This window comes from Diabrotica virgifera, chromosome 9 (assembly GCF_917563875.1).
Source record: "Diabrotica virgifera virgifera chromosome 9, PGI_DIABVI_V3a".
In the NCBI taxonomy this organism is placed as follows: Eukaryota; Metazoa; Arthropoda; class Insecta; order Coleoptera; family Chrysomelidae; genus Diabrotica; species Diabrotica virgifera.
In genome coordinates this window covers 210,491,007-210,508,256 of record NC_065451.1, presented here as the reverse complement: position 1 = coordinate 210,508,256, position 17,250 = coordinate 210,491,007, and the positions used below count along the sequence as shown (strand labels likewise).

The window sequence follows — 17,250 nt, the reverse complement described above, 5'->3', positions numbered from 1 at the left end:
TAAATCAAAAATGAATAACCACTTTCAATTTCGTTGCAAAACGAAAATACAGCCGAACCATATTCCAGTCCAATCAGAGAGTGCAGCAAGCACCTCTACCGGTTTCGAAACAAAAAGACTAAGTTTTCACTCCAATGGTTGCTTAAATATTTTTCCCTTATTCCGCGACGATGAGCTGGCCAAATACCCAAGTAGGTGAAGGCCAATAAATTAAAGAAGGAGAAGAAGAGTATACCTAAATATAACCTTAAACATAACTAAACATAATAAAACTATGTGACGCCACGGGTCGTTTGAACTATTTTATTTTACAGAAGAGTTTAAATTTGTATTTCTAAGTTATTATGAGTTTTTAAAGCGTGAAATTTTGGAAATCTCATTTTTAAGCAAAACTGAACATTATTATGTAATAAAAAAATGTGCAAGTTACCTATTAGTACCTGTACCTTAGCAGTTGATAAATTTGTGGAAATCTAAAATCTAATCCTTCCGTGTCTAAATTACTTATTCTGATTATAAAATCGAATAGGTTCAGTCTCTAAAGTGTAAAAATGAATTCAATGGTGAAAGAGTTAAATATCTCCCCCTCAAGAAATTATCGCTTCTTTCTCTATACGCACAAATATTCTATCATGCGCTAAAAAAATAATAATTTCTCCCAGCTTATTTAAAAAGTTGGCTTCACCATTGAGCAAAAAGTAAACAATGTTCACAAACGGTACAACAGTATTGAAAATGTTAACACAAATGTTTCGCAATGAACATGACAGTTTGAATGTTTTAAATAAAATATTCATTCGGTTACAAAGCGCACTGAGGCGTGAATTTATTTTACGGTATTGGTCAAAAATGCATTGTTTTAGCGAGTTTACTGATCCAGTGCACCACACTGCAGGAATTTAATAAATTATTTTTTAGTTTAGTTATACACTATTTTGTAATTTGGATAGATGAGAATGCTGCGGAAAGTTGTAGGATTTACCAGAGCATATGAAAGATATTATGATGGTCTGTGGAACTTTTAACGTTATAAACGTCACATCTTTGCTATTTTGTTTTTAAATAATTATTTTCTTTTCTTTAATATTTCAATAATAATAATCTTCTGTATTAGTTTTAACTTGTTTTCCCGTTAAAACTTGTTTGGCGCCCTCTCCTGTTATAGGCAACTGTCTTCACATTCTAGCATCTGATCTAATCTTGTGTTCCATGTTCGTTATTTCAAATTTCGGTTCGATTTTCGTTGTCATTTCAAATTTCGTTGTCAGGGACAATCTCCCAGCAACACAAAGTATTTAGAGAGATGGTATATATTGAGATTATGGAGTGCAAATTAAAAGCTAAAAATGTAGGAAGAAGACGAGTCTAAGGGAATGGTTTAGTCTGACCTCTAACCAACTAAACTTACGTGCATAGAAATCGGCCCACTTAAAAATTTGGTCATATTTGATGTCTCATATTTCTTAAACGTGTCGGCCGATTTAAGTGATTTTTCGAACATGTTATAGCCTGATTCTTTAGCAATACTATGGTAATATTATTGTTGCAAAACAGGTAACTCTTCATTGTATACCGGGTGTACCAATCAAACTATGTTTTTTTCTCAAAGTTCGCATCACCTTGTTGAATATTCTAGCATTTATAAAATACTAAAATTAAAAGCCAACTGACTCAGGTTTTTTTAACATTTTGTTTTCTGATTCATTCGTGTTTGTTGAATAATAAAAAAGTTAGGTACTTTAACAACTAGACATGTTCTTCATCGATACACGGTGTTTCTAAATAAGTGCGACAAAGTTTAAGGGGTAATTCTGCATGAAAAAATAATGACAGTTGGCTTTATAAACGTATGTCCGCAAATGTTTCGTTTCCGAAATACGGGATGTTGAATTTTTTCTTACAAACTGACGATTTATTTATTGCTTTAAAACCAGTTAAGATATGCAAATGAAATTTGGTAGGTTTTAAGAGATAGTTATTGCGGATTTTTAACACAAAATTAAGAATTTTATATTCACCATTAGCGTGCATACGGGTAATATGATCGGTCATATTACAAGTACGCGCGCTAATGGTGAATATAAAATTCTTAATTGTATGTCAAAAAATGTGCAATAGAGTCTTAAAACCCACCAAATTTCATTGGCATATCTCAACTGGTTTTAAAGCAATAAAATAAATCGTCAGTTTGTAAGAAAAAATTCAACATCCCGTATCTCGGAAACGAAACATTTGCGGACATACGTTTATAAAGCCAACTGTCATTATTTTTTCATGTACAATTACCCCTTAAAGTTTGTCACACTTATTTAGACACATCGTGTATTGATGAAGAACATGTCTAGTTGTTAAAGTACTTAACTTTTTTATTATTCAACATAAATGAATGAGTCAGAAAACAGAATGTTAAGAAAACCTGAGGCTATAGTTGGGTTTTAATTTCAGTATTTTATAAATGATAGAATATTCCACAGGGTGATGCGAACTTTGAGAAAAAAACACAGTTTGATTGGTACACCCGGTATACAATGAAAATTTACCTATTTCGAAAAATACTATTACAGTGGTATTGTTAAAGGATCAGGCTATAACATGTTCAAAAAATCATTTAAATCGTTCACCAGGTTTAGGAAATATGAGACATCAAATAAGACCAAATTTTTAAGTGGGCCGATTTCTATGCACGTAAGTTTATTTAAAACTGATGTAAGTAAAATAAGAATTGCCATGTTGATATCCCATCTTCGATAGAAGATAGAAGCTGTGTGTCATAAAAAGTGTGCTACATAATAGAAATATTTAAAAAACCACTTACTTCTTTAGTAGACCGTCCCTCTCTAGTTAAATTCAAATAACTATTTGACATTTTGTTGACCCTGTTTCTGTTCAAACTTGTAGTCATTGAGTACTTCGGTAAATCGGTCATGCATATGTCTTGAGTGCAAGGTATGCTCTCTCCTCCACTGCTACCTATAAAAAAGAAGAAACATACTTTTATTTTTTAAAGACTGTTAAGATTTTAATTTTAATACAGAACACTACAATTCGCTTATACGTATTTTATCCTTATGGAATCATCAGAGCGGACTTTGATTGAAACAAAATCTATCTCTTATATTTAGTCGAAGCAATAAAGCACGGAACCTCCGAAAAAAAAGAATGTGTGTACTTTGTACACACGTAAGAAGTTATACTTCTATTATATGATTTCAACGAAATCAATATACTTAAAAGTTTATTTGTATTTTATTTAATTAATAAACTAATTTTGATATTACCACTTCCAAAATTTTCTTTATTAAAACAACACCAAAAATAAAAAAAGGATAACAATCATCCGTGTCAAGATTTGAACCAGGAACCTTCGCGTTATGTAGTCGAATGCTCTACCAATAACCCATCAGGGTTTTGTTTTTACGGCTTCTGGGACGTAATTACAAACGAAGGTGACAAATAGATCACGTGAAGTATTAAATATAAAAATGTTATAAATACTTATTATCTTACTCCCAAGGAAGACAAATCCAAAGACACAAAAATTATAATAAATATACTTACTAAATACACTAATATATTATTTTCAAACCTTAGTTGCTTTGATACATACATAACTTGGATGGTTTAGCAACTAACAACATACTGTCGGTGTGCGCATGCGCCAGGGAATGTAAAAATTTACCCTCGTGCCTAAAGAAGTATAGCTTAAAAAAATGAAAAGACGGATCTTAATAATTTTTGCATTCGATTCGTGAATGCGCCAGGAAACTTTGTGACCCGAGCCATGATATAATATTGAAAAACTGCATACAAAAAATGCATTTTTAAAGTGCATCTCAAACAGACAATAAAAAAATTCAGAACAATTCGACAATTATTACCGGCGGAAACGAATATGATGTTAAAAGTGATCTCCGGAGTACCTGGTGCCCAGGGTACCTACTGTTTACCTCGTCTCGTGGATTTTTTCGCAAATTTATTAAAAAAATAGTCAAAAATCATTACTCGGGGATTTTTGGGGCCGCTGACGATGAATATGACATCGAAAGTGATCTTCGGAGTACCTGGTACCCCGGGTACCTACTGATTATCTTGTCTTCTGAAGTTTTCGGCAAATGAATTAAAAAATTAGTCAAAAATAATTATTCGGGGGTCGAGCTGTTTTGGGGTCGTTGACGACGAATATAACATCGGAAGTGATCTCCAGAATAATTACCTGGTTCCCGGAGAACCTACTTCTACTGCAGTTTTCGTCAAATTCATTAAAAAATTAGCCAAAAATCATTAATTAAGGGTTTTTGGGCCGCTGACGATGAATGTGATATCGGAAGTGATCTGGAGTACCTGGTACCCCGGGTACCTACTGATTATCTTGTCTTCTGAAGTTTTCGGCAAATGAATTAAAAAATTAGTCAAAAATAATTATTCGGGGGTCGAGCTGTTTTGGGGTCATTAACGACGAATATAACATCGGAAGTGATCTCCAGAATAATTACCTGGTGCCCGGAGAACCTACTTCTACTGCAGTTTTCGTCAAATTCTTTAAAAAATTAGCCAAAAATCATTAAGGGTTTTTGGGCCGCTGACGATGAATGTGATATCGGAAGTGATCTGGAGTACCTGGTACCCAGGGTACCTACTGATTATCTTGTCTTATGAAGTTTTCGGCAAATGAATTAAAAAATTAGTCAAAAATCATTATTCGGGGGTCGAGCTGTTTTGGGGTCATTAACGACGAATATAACATCGGAAGTGATCTCCAGAATAATTACCTGGTGCCCGGAGAACCTACTTCTACTGCAGTTTTCGTAAAATTCATTAAAAGATTAGCCAAAAATCATTAATTAAGGGTTTTTGGGCCGCTGACGATGAATATGATATCGGAAGTGATCTGGAGTACCTGGTACCCAGGGTACCTACTGTTTATCTCGTGACTAATGATTTTTGACTAATTTTTTAATTAATTTGCCGAAAACTCCAGAAGACGAGGTAAACAGTAGGTACCCTGTGCACCAGGTACTCCGTAGATCACTTACGACGTCTTATTTGCCGTCAGAGACCCCAAAAACTCCGAGTAATGAATTTTGACTAATTTTTTAATGAATTTGCCGAAAACTCCAAAAGACGAGGTAAAAAGTAGGTACTCTGGGCACTAGGTACTCCGGAGATCATTTCCGATGGTCATATTCGTCGTCAGAGACCTCAAAACCCCCCGAGTAATGAATTTTAATTAATTTGACAAAAACTCCAGAAGACGAGGTAAACAGTAGGTACCCTGGGCACTAGTACTCTGGAGATGATTTCCGATGTCATATTTGTCGTTAGCGATCCCAAAAACCCCCCGAGTAATGATTTTTGACTAATTTTTTATTGAATTTGCCGAAAACTCCACAAGACGAGGTAAACAGTAAGTACCCTAGGCAACAGGTACTCCGGAGATCACTTTTGACGTTATATTGACGTTATATTGACATTTTCGCCGATAATTGACGAATTCTGAATTTTTTTTTATTGTCTGTTTGGGATGCACTTTAATAATGCATTTTTTGTATGCAGTTGTTCAATATTATTATATCATGGCTCCGGTTCACAAATTTTCCTGGCGCATTGACGAATCGAATGCAAAAATAATTATTAAGATCCATCTTGTCGCTTTTTTTCGGTGGTAAGACCGATTTTAGTGCTTTATTGCTTCGCCTAATTAGCCATTATTTTTAAAAATAATGTGCGTAGGACGCTACAGCGATATCTATTAAAAACATTAGAAACTCGAAAGATTCCAAGCTTGAAATCAATTCAGGAAAATGCCAAATCTGTACTTTTTATAATTTGAAAAGCAGACAGACGATTCGTGTCCTAAAATGAGGAATTTAAAACTTGCATTCCATAATACGTCAACCTATCTACGTAAAAAACTCATACTATGTGAGTAAACGCAGATTACGAAGACAGACAAACATAGATTAGATATTTTCCTGAATTGATTTCAAATGTAATGCTTCTAATCCTTTTATTTTCATTTTATATTTTAATAGATTTAATAGTTATTTATGATATAAGTGTTAAAAATACAATTTTAAGGCACGCATGTGAAAGTTTGCAGAATAAGCGAAGCGAATTCTGCAATCTACATGAGTACCTTAAAAATGTACTTTTTAACACGTATATCATACAATATTTTTTTTCTACAACCGTGTTAAAAATGCAATTTTTAGCACTCCATACGAGCGTTAAAATTGCTACTTAGAGGCCCTAGTGCTTTAAAATTTTTATGGCACTGCAGTTCGTATTGACCGTATACTTTTACTTGAACTTGACTGACATTCCATTTTTATAGTTTTCTTGACATTACATCAAAACTGCCTATAATGTCAATACGTAAATCATAACAACTATAGAATAACATCTACTTTTATTGTTGTATATTCTAACAAATTTTAATAGTTTTTTTTTCTACAAACGTGTTGAAAATGCAATAATACAGTTTAAATTAAATTTTAAAAAACCTTTTAAACCACCTTTTTCAAATTGCGCAATTTGTACTATTAGTATTAATGTTAATAAATGAAATGTAAATATTTTGACGTTTCACAATTTGACAATTCACTTTTAACTGCAGTGCCTTAAAATTTTTAAAGCACTAGTGCGTTAAAGTAGCATTTTAACGCTCCTATGTAGTGCTAAAAATTGCATTTTTAACACGGTTGTAGAAAAAATATATTTTATATGTATTAGATATATGTAAATATGTCTGGGACAGTGAATACAGATAGATTAGGGCATTTAGAACTTAAAATCCCGGAATAAATCGAATTTTAAATACAGCTCTTACAACTTTTTGCATTGTCTTAGGGATGACGTCAGAAAAAAGTCTACAATAGAAAAATGGGTGGAAATTCTTATTGCATTTACAGTGCATAAATGCACCCAAAAGTGCACAAACACAATATATCAAAATCAGTGTATTAAGAGCCATATTTTATTATGCGGGGGCTTTCGGGGTCGCTGAACATCAATATGCCTTCAGAACCGACCCTCGGAGTACCTGGTGCCGAGGGTCACTGCTAAGGCATATCTTTTGGAGTTTCGAGAGTTTTCGTGACTAAATTGATCCAATCACACTACTCGGGATATTTTTGGGGTTTCTGAACACGAGTACATTATCAGAAACGATCGCCCGGAGCAACTAGTATCTAGGTTCAGTACTAAGGCATTGTCTTATGAAATTTCGAAGCTTTACAACACTAAATTAATGCAGAGTACTCCGTCATACCAGTCACACTGGATACAATCTGAGGGTCGGTTCTGATGTCGTATTCGTGTTCAGCAACCTAAAAACCCCCGAGCAATCTGTTTGCATCAATTTAGTGCCAAAAACCCTCGAAACTCCAGAAGATGACGTAGCTTAGCAGTGACCCTAGGTATCAGGTGCTCCAGGGGTCAGTTCTGATGGCGTATTTGTGTTCAGAACAATATCTGAACCTTAAGAGGCTACATCACGATGTATATTGTCACAATATTGTGCCTTCGTTTGTGATAGTGTCATGTACCGACAGTGTTAAAAATCGAATTAAAATAGTACTCACCATACCGACTTTCATGCAACAGCGGAGTCTGACTATCGTTACTTCTATACCGCGCAGAATGTAGCTCCTTCTTCCTCGGTAGCGTACAAAATATCTCGTTTATATCCGAAGTACTCCCGCTAGTACCCTTCGCTTTCAGCACATTGCTGTGATTAATCTCGAACGATTTGCTTTTCGGCGATATTTCTATCAGGTCAGGAAAGTCTTTTTCTCTATCCTCCACTAGCCTGGATAGCTCTTTGTTTAGGTAAACGGAAGACGTAGCTGGAGGTAAGTACCGCTTGGTGGTTGTGGAGCAGTAGATAGAAGAGGAGACGTTCGGTGATGATACAGGAGTGGAGTACTGGCTGTAGGTACCGCAGGTGGTACTGCAAGGTGTGTTGACGGTGCTGGAATGATTAAAAAAATTGTTAGTAATTCCTTGTTCGTTGTATTTTTTCTCTATGGGAAAATTCTGGCTTAAAATCAAAACACTAGCCAGAAATAGAGCTCACTGGAGCTATTGCTAAATTGCAAGTCCCTGGTAGACCAAAGAAGGATAGGGCGAAGATGATTAGATAGGACAAATTTATGAAGTCGATTTATACTGACTGAAATCATCCTCCTCTATCTTTTCTACTTCGTAAGGAGGCTGACTGAAATATTTTTATATATCATTATGGGCAAAACACACATACTATTTATAGGGCTAGATATTTTCTCCTTCATTTTCTTCTTCTTAACTGGTTGTTATTCTGAACTTATTTTCATTAAGGATGATAAATAAATGATTAACTAGAAAAAATCTGAATTTTCTAATATACAGTGCACTGGAATAAGTGTTACCCCTCCCTTATTAACTTATTTATTTTTAGCACATGAGAAAAAAGCTCGGACAAGTCGATTTTTAAAATAATCATAGTATATTATAGCATCAATGTTTCGAACTTTATACGATCCCTCTTCAGGTGACAGGCATAACTTTGATTTTTTTAAATAGGAAAGTACATTATGTGACACCACATTTAAAAGCTATTGAAATACTGATTACAAAAATGTATAATACTTTAATCCTGTTTGAGAGCGTAGGCGCAAAATGTCGATCGAATTCTTTCTAAATGCAATCATTTTTTTCGAATCCTGAAAAAACTCATATTTTTGAAAAATTTAATAGGCCTGGATCCCGCGTATGAAAAAAAGTTGATTAATAGCAAGCTGAAAATTTGTTAATAGCTTAAGGGTTTCTAGTCGGATAAACTTTGATATATGGGAACACTGGAACAGGGGCAGTTTTAAATGTGGAAGAGGTTAAAAATTTGGAACGGTCAGACCACGAAAACGGCACATGTATTTTGTCCGACAGAACAGACTTAAACTCTCCGAACAGAGATTAAACTCTCATGCAAAAGTCAGCCTGCTATTTATCACCAAATGGGCGTTTTAATGAGTGGAACATGTAGAATATGTCAAATGACAGGAATTATGACAGGTGATAAATAGCAGTCTGTTTTTTTCATGAGAGTTTAATCTCTGTTCGAAGAGTTTAAGTCTATTCTGTCGGACAAAATAAATGTGCCGTTTTCGGGGTCTGACCGTTCCAAATTTTTAACCTGTTCCACAATTAAAACTGCCCCTGTTCCAGTGTTCCCATATATCAAAGTTTATCCGACTAGACACCCTTAAGCTATTAACAAATTTTCAGCTTGCTATTAATCAAATTTTTTTTCATACGCGGGATCCAGACCTGTAAACGTAGAATGAAATATTACAGTATTCTCGATGGTCGAAAGTCCCTGAGAACTACTATAACGTTTATTTTAATAAGTCACAGGGGTGAAAAAAAGAGAAAATTTAGTCTGATATTTAATTTCAAATATATCATTCAAAATAAACTTTTTGTTTATTCTAAGGCAGCGGTTCTCAAACTTTTTGAGTCATGTACCACCTACAGTATTTTTGGTACCACATATACAGGGTGTAACAAAAATACAGTTCATAAATTAAATCACATATTCTGGAACCAAAAATAGTTCGATTGAACCTAACTTACCCTAATACAAATGTGCACACAAAAAAAAGTTACAGCCTTTTGAAGTTACAAAATGAAAATCGATTTTTTCCGATATATCGAACTATTGGAGATTTTTTAATGAAAATGGACATGTGGCATGACTATGGGAGGAACATCTTAAAAAGAAATGATAGTGAAATTTGTGCACCCCATAAAAATTTTATGGGGGTTTTGTTCCCTTAAACCCCCCCCCCCAAACTTTTATGTATGTTCCAATTAAATTATTATTGTGGTACCGTTAGTTAAACACAATGTTTTTGAAACTTTTTTGCCTCTTAATATTTTTTAGATATACCAGTTTTAATCGAGATGAGGCTTCTTTTTTAATATGTTAACATAACAGTTTTATGGAGATTTTGTGCCTTTACACCCCCCAAATGTTTGTGTACGTTCCAATTAAACTATTATTGCGGTACCATTAGTTGAAAACAGTGTCTTTAAAACTTTTTTGCCTTCTTCTTTTTGTAGCTTCTTTTTTAATATGGTTCAAAATATACTTATAAAATCTATAATCTATAAATAAATTTTCATATTAATAGAGTCTCTATAATGGTACTTAACAGTATACAAATATGTGGTGGATTTGACAAATATTCAAAATATTTCGATAAAAACTTGTTAGAAAAATTACTAAGAGGCAAAAAAGTTTTAAAAACATTGTGTTTAACTAATGGTGCCACAATGATAATTTAATTGGAACGTACACAAAAGTTTGGGGGGTTTAAAGGAACAAAACCCCCATAAAATTTTTATGAGGTGCAGAATTTTTTTTTAAGATTTTCCTGTCATAATAATGCCACATGTCCGTTTTCAATAAGAAAACTCAAATAGTTTTCGATATATTGGAAAAAATCTATTTTTATTTTATAACTTCAAAGGGCTGTAACTTTTTTTTGTGTGCATATTTGTACTAGGGTAAGTTAGATTCAATCGAACTATTTTTGGTTCTAGAATATGTGATTTAATTTATGACCTGTATTTTTGTTACACCCTGTATTTTTAGAGTGTATTATGAAAACTTACTAAGTACTACTATTTTAATTTTTTTTGTGTTTTGTGTACCACCGCAAGTAGTGAATTGTACCACCAGTGGTACATGTACCACAGATTGAGAATCGCTGTTCTAAGGGACTGTCAGCCTTCGGTAATAATGTAATCTTTCATTCTGCGTTTAAATTTTTCAAAACTACTTATTAGTTTTCTCAGGATTCGAAAAAAATAAATGCGTTTACGCTCTCAAAAAAGATTAAAGTATTATACATTTTTGTATTCAGTATTTCAACAACTTTTAAATGAGGTGTCACACATGATGTATTGGTGAATGTAAATGAGGTGTCACTGACAGTCCCTTAGAATAAACAAAAAGTTTATTTTGAATGATATATTTGAAATTAAAAATCAGACTAAATTTTCTCTTTTTTTCACCCCTGTAACTTATTAAAATAAACATTATAGGAGTTCTCAGGGACTTTCGACCATCGAGAATACTGTAATAGTTCATTCTACATTTAAATTTTTCAAAAATATTTAAGTAGGAATTAGTTTTTTCAGGATCCGAAAAAAATGATTGCATTTAGAAAGAATTCGATCGAAATTTTGCGTCTACGCTCTCAAACAGGATTAAAGTATTATACATTTTTGTAATTAGTATTTCAAAAGCTTTTAAATGAAGTTTTACATGATGTCCTTTCCCATTTAAAAAATAAAAGTTATGCCTGTCACCTGAAGAGGGATCGCGTAAAGTTCGAAACATTGATGCTATAGTATACTATAATTATTTTAAAAATCGACCTGTCCGAGCGGTTTGCTTATGTGCTAAAATAAATAAGTTAATAAGGGGGGTAGCACTTATTCCAGCGCACTGTATAAATGCAATAGCTAGTCCATTGTCCTTAAACAGGGATTTACGGGAAGGGAAGCCAACAATCGCAAATAAGGATATTGATCCCTTGTCGGCCTCTTTACGGTCAAAAGACATTGATAGATTGCAACCCCACAAATGTGTTAAAAGGATTTTCAGATTAGTCATTATATACATTATAATAATATATTAAATATATAGAGTGAACCAAAAGTCGTCTGGAAAAGATTTAAAATTTGATGTTGCCCGAATTATAATGTTGCCCGATTTACCATTTTTATGATATAATAATTATTCCCTTAATAAAACAAGTACGGTACAACCTATACAGTCTAACCCATGAGAGTGTAAAGCTGCTGTATAAACAACGTTTAGACGAAAAATTAAAAATGAGTAGTTTTAAAAATATCAAAGAACACTACGAACATATCAAAGAGTCCATTCATTTGGCAGCAGAAGAAACACTGGGGGAAAGAAATATGATGAAAACCATAAAGGAATAAAACACTACTGGTGGGATAAAGAAGTAGAGAACGAAATCACAGATAAACGTCGGAAATACCAAACGTTCCTATCAACAAAAACAGAAAAGGATAAAACAATTTACAAAGAAGCCCAAGCCAAAGTAAGAAAGAAGATAACCCAAAAAAAGAACGAATCATGGGAAAAAACTGCCAAAAAATCAACACTTACATAGAAGATAGAAGAAGCACAGAATGTTGGAGATTAATTAAACATGAGAAATAATAAGAAAAAAGACGTTATATCACCAATAACAACGGAAAATGGGAAAAATATTTAAAAATTACTAACAGAACAAAGACCAGAATTTTCTAACATGGAGGATCATTAACATCATCAACCCGTACTCGTCCACTACTGGACATAGGTCTCCCTCAGCTTTTTCCATCTTTCTCTGTTTTGTGCAGCTTGCATCCAGTTGCCGACAATACGCTTCAGATCGTCAGCCCATCTGGTTGGTGGTCGTCCTCTACTCCGTAGTGCTTCTTCTCGTGGCCTCCACTCGACAATACGTTTTGTCCATCGGTTGTCTGACAATCAGGCGACGTGTCCTGCCCAATTCCACTTGAGCGACGCGATTCTTTCGACGGCGTCCGTTGTTTTTGTTCTACGATGTATTTCTTCGTTTGGGATTCAGTCACTCAGGGAGACACCCAACATCTGGGTTTCTATCTATTATTTTTCATTTCTGAAAGTGTCTTTTTAACTTCATATGGTGTTACTTCTGGCATTAATTCTGATCCCTTCTTTGTGATTTTGGGCAGGGGCTGATCTTGCCTTGCGTTGGTGCTCTCATACATTTCGCGATAAAACGATTCGACAACCTTAAGGATTTCGGCTCTATCCGTAGCAATGTTGTTGTCTTTGTTTCTTATTCTCTACATATTTTTGTTGCCAATGTTGTTCGTATTTCACCGCGAAACTTTTAAACTTTTGTTTTCTTGAATTATGGAGGAGAAACATGAAAGATAGCACGATATATAACATATAAATTCATCCCCATTACAAATAAGTAAATCAGATGTATCAGAATCAGGAGTAACCAAATACCTGAAAAATGGAAACTCCCCTGATCCTGGTGACATCCCTGCAGAATTAGTGAAAGCCGGTACAGACAAACTCCATGAAAAGCTAAGAAAACTATTTCAAGACTCCTTAAATGATCAGTGTGAAAAATACAAAGGAATTGCGGTAAACAGCACAATAAGTAGGATGTATGGAAAACTTATTAAGAACAAAATAGAAAATAACTATAGAGATTACGAAGTAGAGAAGGAAGCTGGCTTTAGAGGTGGCCGGTCCACAGTAGACCACCTGTACTCTATTACGCACGTTATTGAGAAAAAAACAGCCGTCAATAAAGAAGTTCACCTGGTGTACGTAGATTTATAAAAAGCATATGACAGTGTGCCCCTCAGCAAACTATGGTCCGCCCTACAGCAAGCCAACAATAAACATGGTCGTATCAAAGCAGTCCAAAGTCTGTATAAAACGACCTTAAATCCCTCAGACATCAAGGATGTCTGAGGGATTTAAGGTCACGAAAGGAAAAGCAGGGTTGCTGTATTTCGCCTACCCTTTTCAAAATTTATCTGGAAAATGTAATGGCATGGGAATCCCTATTTTGTATTATTTGTTAAATGATTATAAATTGACCTACCTGTATTCTTGCATCGCTTTTCTGGTAGTACCTACATCGTCGTGGTCTTCCAGAAGCTTTGACGAATGCCACCTCTGGTTGTTTTGTTCGTCTTTGAACAACAGTTTCGGAAACCTTTTATTTACACTACACCCATCCAAATTGGTGTCCTCTTCTTCTTCAGCTTCTTGGTCCGTATCGGCACCGGAAACCACGCGGTACTCTCCGTTGCGACGATCAGCAACCACAGCCAACTCCTGGTTAACGTTCACGTTGACGTTTCCGTTGATTTGGACCACTTTGAAGTTCATCTCGATTTTTTCGTAGTTGTCTTCCCGTCGATTTTTTCGGCGAGTGCGCCATTTGATCACTTGCTTCTTTTTCACCGCGTATATACACAAGGAAATGAGACACGAACCAAGAACAAACACCAGTCCAGTCACTACCACAACTATGAGTATCTTATGCGAGAAGCCTGCGACCGCTTGCTTCTTGGACACTGAGAGAGTCACGCTGGCTTCTGCTCTTCCTGCTTTGTTCTCGGCTGCGCAGATGTAGGTTCCAGCGTCTTGGAGGTCAGCGCTGAAGATGGTCAGCTCGCTGGAATTGTTGGTGAGGTGGACCAAGTAGAGCTTTTTACTGCCTGTAAAATAAAAATAAACGTCATATATATAAAGTCATGCACTCCCAAGAAACCGTGCCAATAATAAACGACAAAGTTATAGAAAAAGTTGAAGAACATATCGCTGGCTCAATATTACAAGGTTGTATGTACCATTTTTTTCACTTTCAGACCTTTCAATGTAACAAGATTATATGTGCAAAGATGATATTTTTTGAATTTGTTAGTAGAAGGCCCTAGAGCATAACAGTAAGTTGTTTCTCTGTTCTGTGGACTTGGAAAAAGCATTTGATCGGGCGCCACGTAACAAGATCTTGGAAATATTAAACCGTAGAAATGTGAAACCGAAGTTAATTTAAGCAATAAAGAGTAATATGTATATATATATAAATGTACACGTAATAATGTAAGAACACAAAGACAGGTGTAAGACAAGGTGGTGTTCTGAGTCCTTTATTATTCAACACTCTAATGGACAAAATTGCAAAATAATGCAGGGGTAAGGTAAAAAGAACTAGGGTTGGCGTGTATAAACTTCAACGAGTTAACGTGTCACAGTTGATATATGCCGATGACCTGGTAATTGTGGCAAAATCAGAAAAAGACTTGCAAGTGAATGTGAAGGTTTGGAATGAAGGCTTTAAGAAATTTGGGATGAAAATAAATATTGATAAAACAGAAGCTTTAGTAATATCGAAAACTCAAGAAAATATAAATGTAAAGCTGAATAATGAGACCATTACACAAGTAGACGACTTCAAGTATCTAGGATCAACAATGAATGGGCAAAGAAATATAGAACCAGAAATAAACAGCAGGGTAATGAGTGCAACAAAATTATACTATGCACTAAATAAAAATTTTATTAGGAAGAAAGAAGTAAGCCTGAAAACAAAAATGAAAGTATTTCAAACTGTATACTAGCCGGTGCTACTCTACGGTAGTGAAACGTGGACAGTGAACGACAACATCCGTAGTAAAATTTAAGCATGTGGAATGCGATATTTACGTGCGGTATCCGGGTGACCAGACGTGATCGTATAAGAAATGAAGACATACGTGAAAGGTGCGGTATTGGAAGGACCATAGATAGACTTGAAACGAAACAGTTATCGTAGTTCGGACATATGGCGAGAATGAGTGAAGGTAGAACTGTAAAGAGGATATGAAAAGCGGCATCTGACAACAAACGACGAAGAGGCAGGCCACCAAGAACATGGAACGCAAATATTGGAAAGGCTTGCGTAAAAAGAAATATTGGATGGAGAGAAGCAGAAAGACTAGCTACTGACCGAAAGGCAGGGAGACGTCTGATTTCTCCAGTTACCTCGACAACGTAAGGTACAAGAGGACGGCTTAAGTAAGTAAGTAAGTAAGTAAGTAAGTAAGTAAGGTTAACATTCAATAAAAACTTGTACATTACCTGCAAAAGACGTTCCTGATATATTTGCAATCACCTTATTCTTCATCAACCATCTAACACTTGGTTCTGGAACGCCAGTTATCCTACAAGTCATCGTAATATTCTTCCCCTCAATTCCATACGCCTTACTGTTATAAGCGAAGATCTCTGGAACGCAAGCATAATCGTCAAGATCCAACTTATCCCAAGATTTCATGTATAGTCTTTTGGGACTATGACACACTGGTGGTACTCCAAAAGGAACATTTTGCTTGAGCATCCATGCTCGTAGTGGTCTAAGAAAGCAAGAACAATTCCAAGGGTTCGCATCTAGCTCTAGGCCATGAAGGTTTTGTAAATTTGTAAAAGACTCAGGTAGTACTTCAGTCAGTCTATTGTTATCCAGTTTCAGGGACTCCAAAGACTTTTCTAAACCAGAAAAAGCTCGACTTTCTATCAACGTTAGTCTACATTCAGATATTTCCAGTCTTATCAATTGGGTAAGATGGACAAAAGCGTCATTGAAGATCTTCTGGATAGGATTTCCACTCAGCTTCAATTCCCTTAGTTCAGTTATTGAGTCGAATGTGTGTGAAGGAACGTTGTTTAACAAATTATTGCTCAAATCTAGCTCTACTAGGTTGATGAGGTATTTGAAAGAGTATCTTTCTAGTGTTTTTAGTCGGCAGTTTGCTAGGAATATCTTTTGGAGGTTCACTAGACCAGCTTTCTTGAACTGCTCGTGTTTGATGCTGGTGAGGTTGTTCCCTGTGAGGTCTAGTATTTGAGTACCAACATCGATTTCAGGTGGTACCGCAGAAAAGTTGGCGTTCAAGCAGATGACGGATTCTTTACCGCTCTTCCATTTGCATTCGCATAGGCGTGGGCAGCCTGATTCGGTTAAGTGTATGGTGTAGCAGTAGAACAGTAGGGCTAGCTGGACACTCGTTGACATCGTGAATGAGGGTTTAAATTTTCTTGTTTTCATCGTTCTCGTCTTCTTCTGTCTCCATTTTAGGGTCGCAGAGCGTTGTGTCGGTGCCGATTTTCTGGAAAGAAAAAGGACTGTTAGAAATGGAGATATTTATATATGTAGTACTTAAAATAAAAATTAATTTTATCAGTTAGGCGAAACCCAACAGACTCCTTTTCTAAATAAATTAATATTTAAAAAATAAAAATTAAGATTTCTTAAGTCTGAAAACAAATACTCACTTATATCTGTACCTCATCCTTCTAAAATTTGCAAGAAAAATGACGATGAATGCATAGACATGGGGGATCTACAATATGCATCCCACAACACCTCGATTCATCTAAGTAAAGATGCAACGAATTTTGATTCCTAGTACTCATTACGTAAGTAAAAACCAAGGTAGGTGAAGGCAGTTAAGATTTAATTACGACTCAGAGACCTATACCATCTGTCTATGTACCATTTCAACCTCTTGGTTTCTTCAGATCAGCCTGTAGTGTGCTCTGAATAGGAATCAAATCCTTCTACCAAGTATGCCAATTATAATAAAATAATTAACAAATAGACGCAGTAGCGACATCTAGTAAAAGAGAGG

At 35.2% G+C, this 17,250-nt stretch overlaps 1 protein-coding gene across 2 annotated transcripts in view; it reads right to left on the bottom strand.

Moving 5' to 3' along the window:
• LOC114334818 (uncharacterized) overlaps positions 1-17,250 on the bottom strand; it is a 905,910-nt gene that overhangs the window by 14,452 nt on the left and 874,208 nt on the right. For both annotated transcript variants that reach the window (XM_050662384.1, XM_050662383.1), the window contains exons 6-9: positions 15,701-16,728; positions 13,677-14,298; positions 7,584-7,972; positions 2,816-2,970 (exon numbers count right to left, since the gene is read on the bottom strand). In XM_050662384.1, the coding sequence (XP_050518341.1) occupies positions 2,816-2,970; positions 7,584-7,972; positions 13,677-14,298; positions 15,701-16,667 (2,133 nt within the window). In that variant the 5' untranslated portion in view covers positions 16,668-16,728. The remainder of the gene's footprint in view (positions 1-2,815; positions 2,971-7,583; positions 7,973-13,676; positions 14,299-15,700; positions 16,729-17,250) is intronic.